The sequence below is a fragment of the Anopheles coluzzii genome, chromosome 2 (genome assembly GCF_943734685.1).
Source record: "Anopheles coluzzii chromosome 2, AcolN3, whole genome shotgun sequence".
In the NCBI taxonomy this organism is placed as follows: Eukaryota; Metazoa; Arthropoda; class Insecta; order Diptera; family Culicidae; genus Anopheles; species Anopheles coluzzii.
In genome coordinates, this window is record NC_064670.1 from 74238499 (window position 1) to 74243522 (window position 5024).

The following is a 5024-nucleotide window of genomic DNA, read 5'->3' on the forward strand; positions in this document are numbered from 1 at the left end:
TCAGATGATATGAGTGTTGATGCGACAGCTGATTCACAATTGCAAAACACATCGGCTTGTTTTAACGAGAACAAGACGACTGTGTCTGCTACAACCAGAACCGACTGGTATTGTCGGCCAACAGCAACCGTTGGCTTCAGCTGTGCTTTTGCGTGACACAGTTGCTGGGTTGGATTCCCCAAGTATGTTGCCATCCGAGTGCCATGGACATAATTGTTGCATGCGCTGGCGGAATACGCTCATTAAATTGGATGCTCGTAACGCACAAATTTTGGTTTATACGATGGACATACTTTCCATCGTACAACCAATGCAAGGAACGCGCAGAAATACTCAGGCCTTTCAACTCACTGTTGTATCGAGCCTTCAAGAGTTCGATGACGTTGAACAAAGATTAGGAGCTGATGAATTTTTGTTCTAGTCTTATCTACATAAAATTGATTCTGAAATCGACCGTCAAGATGCTAACAATAGGCTACACCAGGCTATAAATATTTTATTTGAAAAAAAATTCTTTGCAACGTGCAGCTGGGACGGTTTGGCTGGAACAAAAATTCCTTTCGAACGTTACATTAATGTATTGCGGCTTATGAAAGCTGTCGCCACTAACCATTTGGGAATTGAAGAGGACATGAACTATGTACACGAATTTATAAAGCGTAAGCTTAAGCATGCACATGAATGCATTAATATGAAAGACGAGCGAAAGCGTGTATGTCATACTAAAAAAATCGCGAAAAGCGATGTATTACTTTTTTTCAAACACGTGTATATACTCTATTATTATCTAATGAGATCAAATTGGAATAGAATTACGAAAAATGTAAATATGCTATGATATTTATTTAATTTATTTAATTTATTTATTATTTTTTTTAAATTTATTTATTTATTTTATTTAATGATATTTATTTACTATTAATGTGATAACTCTGGTTGTGATAATGTAATGAAACGTTTATTTAAACCTATTTTCTATTTTGTTTCATGCAACATAAACATATCGATTTACAAACATTTATGATTCTAAGACAGTGATAAAATGAACATCTTTAGTACATAGTATTAACATGTGAATTAAAAAGGCTGAAATTAAAAAACGAACTTCCAATCAATTACATATGCTCGATTTTATTTCTAAAACATAGTTTAAATTACATTTTACCTCTAATTAGTTAATGTTCTAAGATATGGAACAAACACTAAACTGCTATAACCTGTTTAATTAGCTACTAATTTACACTTCATATCTTTGGTTTCGATTCACCAAAAAAGTTGCCAACCATCAATACTGGAACTTCCGGCATTTCTTGAATGCTCATTAATATGGGCCAAAACTGTTTTCCAGTGCTGTTGTGCAGTGAATCAAAATTTTGAATTTTGAATTTTGATACTCCAGGGAATCAAAATTCTCCCCCTGCTATAGGAGGTACGTTTCTTTTCCACATTGCCTTGTCTTAAGCAACGTGCGCGCATCTTTCAGCAGCTGATAGTCCGATTTTTACGTAAAATGTCTAATAGTCCATTTAGAGCTAGATGTGTTTGGTATGTTTTTAATGATAAATTTCGAATAAGCTCATCAAATGGTTCCTCCTCGTGTTGAGACTCTTGTGTACTGTGAATAGTTTCCTCAGCTTCATCTTAATCTTCGTCGACCTCTTCATGTACTTCCGTATCGTCGAATGCATCGATAGTAATCAAATCACTGACGTATTCTTCTTGCAAGATGTATTCATCAAAAGGACAAGGATGGTTCTCTGCAATGTGTAGATAAAAATAAGTATTATAATTGTGTTTAATTTCCATTGGTCACAAATTTAAATTTTTAATTTTGCACTTACCACAATAGGGGTGTTCACTGAACGCTACATTTGACGTTGCTGTCTGCATATTACTTGACTCAGCTTCACTACTCTCTCCAAACAATTCAGCATGATGCTTTTTATCATTGCCTACTATGGATCTATACGTGGATCCTGACTGTTGAATATGTGCTTTTTAGTTGACACGTTTTTCCATACAAAAAATAATGATTTTTTTTCTCAGCAGGCCATGAGAATTTTGTGAAATTTTCCAAAACCGGTATTCCCATACAAACGCATGCTTTTAAATTGAACTGTCAGCCAACTATCGAGCGTTCAACTAAAAAGCAATCCAACTTCAAAAACGTTCAACTATTGAATTCTGACTGTAGTTGAACGCTAACTAGTTGGCATGCTTTTTAATTGAACATTTGATACTTGGTTGACAGTTCAATTTATCACGTTGTCTGCCACCATACATGCCCACTGAACTGCCCCGTCAGGCCACGGAATCACTCTTTGAAACGATTGCATCTGCTTTTGCATTTTTTCTCCTTTAAATCAAATTCACCAATTGTTGTTTCAGTCGCTCCACAATGTTGTTTGTTGGGCTAATTTCCTTGGAATTTCATTCTTGGAACCCCCCCCTCCCCTCCCTTCCCTTCTCTTTCTTTACCTCTCGCAAAAGTCGGTGACATTCCAACTCCAACTACTGCTTGCAAGGGAATCGGATGTATCAGATTCTGACAAAATCACTTCTATGAATTCCTATTTTTTACCTATAATCAATTGTTCAACTGTGTGCTTCCCTACGAGGTGATGATTTTTTTCGCTGGGTTGAACACCTGCTGTTTTGATCACTTTAGTGGCACTTCGGATTTTTAAGCGCAAGGTTCACTGATCACCCCAAGAAATGTTTGAAGCAAACATGCCAAAGTTAATCGAAGCACAGAGTAGCGATGAGGAAGACATCTTTTTTTTTTTTTTTTTTTTCTCTGGCTCAACAACCGATGTCGGTCAAGGCCTGCCTGTACCCACTTGTGGGCTTGGCTTTCAGTGACTAATTGATTCCCCACCATAGCAGGATAGTCAATCCTACGTATGGCGGCACGGTCTGTTTGGGGATTGAACCCATGACGGGCATGTTGTTAAGTCGTACGAGTTGACGACTGTACTACGAGACCGGAGGAAGACATCAGAATACCAAAAAAGAATACTAGAAACAGAATAGTATCCTCTGATTCTGAGTCTGATAATTACGATGGTAGTGATTGTGATTGTGACGAATCTTCACTTCCAGATGTTTTTAGAGAATTGGAGTTAGAAGAAGAAAGAAATCACGAGGGCTTACCGCAACAAAAAAGCACAATCCAATCAACTGCATGGAGTGAATTTACCGGTCGACAAAAATCATTTGCTTTTGTGAAAGAAAATCAGTTAAGTTTGCCGCCTTTGGATATGACACCTTATAACGTGTTTCAATTATTCGTCGACCAGGAAATCATTGAAATGATTGTAACCCAAACAAACAAATATGCTTTACAAAAGTTGGATAATGCTATATTATCCCAAGGAGCACGAATGAGCAAATGGAAACCAACTAATTCGGCAGAAATGAAAAAATTCCTTGGATTATTGCTATGGATGGGATTGGTAAAAGTAAACCCAGTGGCAAATTGTTGGTCCAAAAATACATTATACAATTTAAAGCTTCCATCTACCGTTATGTCGCGGAACAGGTTCGAGATATTACTCAGTAATCTCCATTTCACCGAAAACACGTCCATATCCCCTAAAGATCGGCAAGGAAAAATAATAAATTTGATGGATAAACTACAAGAAAAGTATCAGAAAGTGTACACACCAGGAGAAAACATCGTTATTGACGAAACATTGATTCCATGGCGTGGCAGACTCATCTTTAGACAATACATTCCAAGTAAAGCGCATAAATACGGAATTAAAATGTTTAAGTTATGTTCAAGCGAAGGATTCACATGGGCTTATAAAATTTACTCTGGAAAGTCTTCGGAGGGTATCAGAGAAACTGGATTGGCTCATAATGTTTGTATAAAACTTGCTGAAAAACTTTTCGAAAAAGGACGAACATTATATGTTGACAATTTCTACACAAGCTATGAGCTGGCTTTAACATGCTTAGATCGGAAAACTCATCTTGTAGGAACCTTACGGCATAACAAAAAATCCATGCCAAGAGATGTTTTGGACTGTAAATTAAAAAAAGGTGAAATGATTGCAAAAGAAGACGAAAACGGAATTGTGGTTCTGAAATGGAAAGACTCTCGCGACGTAAGAATGTTATCAACGAAGCATGCTCCATACATGGTACAAACTACAAAAAAATGTTACTCGAATCAGCCTGCTACAAATCTAAAACCACTAGCTGTAGTAGACTATATCAAAGGAAAATGTGGGATTGATTATTCGGACCAAATGGTCTCATATGCCACAACAATGAGGAAAGGCGTCAAATGGTACCGTAAGCTAGGAATCGAGCTTTTATTGGGAACCTCTGCAGTAAACGCCTTAGTGGTTTTTAAAACTGCAACAAAGAGAAACATCGGAATAAGAGAATTTAGGGAGATGATTGCTTCGGAATTGCTACAACTACCCGTCAAAAACACAACCAAATTCAGCCCGCAACAAGAAAATCATGTTTTAGCCATCCGTCAAGATGCCAATGGGAAAAAAATGCAACGCGCATGCAAACGATGCTACAACAATGACAGGCAAAGCATGGGCCGATCAAAGGCACGTGAAACTGTGAAAAGATCGTTTACGTATTGTCCAAGCTGTCCCGATCAACCTCAACTTTGTGATGAGTGTTTTAAGATTGTGCATCAAAAGTAAAGGATGAATAAATGAACTCCAAGATCTTATAATTATTGTTCATTCTCATTGTCATTTATTTATGAAAACAATAGAAACTCATTTTGATATTTTAATCATTGTTTTAAAGAAATAATAACCGTGAAAGAAAAGCATTGTGAAGAACCGATCAAATACGTGCAAATTTATCTCTTGTAACACGTCTTTTCTAATGTGTAATGTGCCAGCCACTATGTGGCTGACGTGGCCCGATCGGAAAAAAAACCCGTCAGCCACATAGTGGCTGACGTGGCAGACAACGTGTTAAAAGCATGCGTTTGTATGGAAAACAGGATTTGTTAAATTTCAAATTATTTATTAAAAGTTTACTAT

At 36.9% G+C, this 5024-nt stretch overlaps 1 protein-coding gene across 1 annotated transcript; it reads left to right on the forward strand.

Annotated features, from left to right (window-relative positions):
- The first annotated feature begins 3509 nt into the window (after positions 1-3509).
- LOC125908357 (piggyBac transposable element-derived protein 4-like) lies at positions 3510-4711 on the forward strand. The gene is made up of 2 exons (XM_049611071.1): positions 3510-3837; positions 4486-4711. The coding sequence occupies exons 1-2, from the start codon at positions 3528-3530 to the stop codon at positions 4671-4673; spliced, it is 498 nt and encodes a 165-aa protein (XP_049467028.1). The 5' UTR covers positions 3510-3527; the 3' UTR covers positions 4674-4711.
- The last annotated feature ends 313 nt before the right edge of the window (positions 4712-5024 follow it).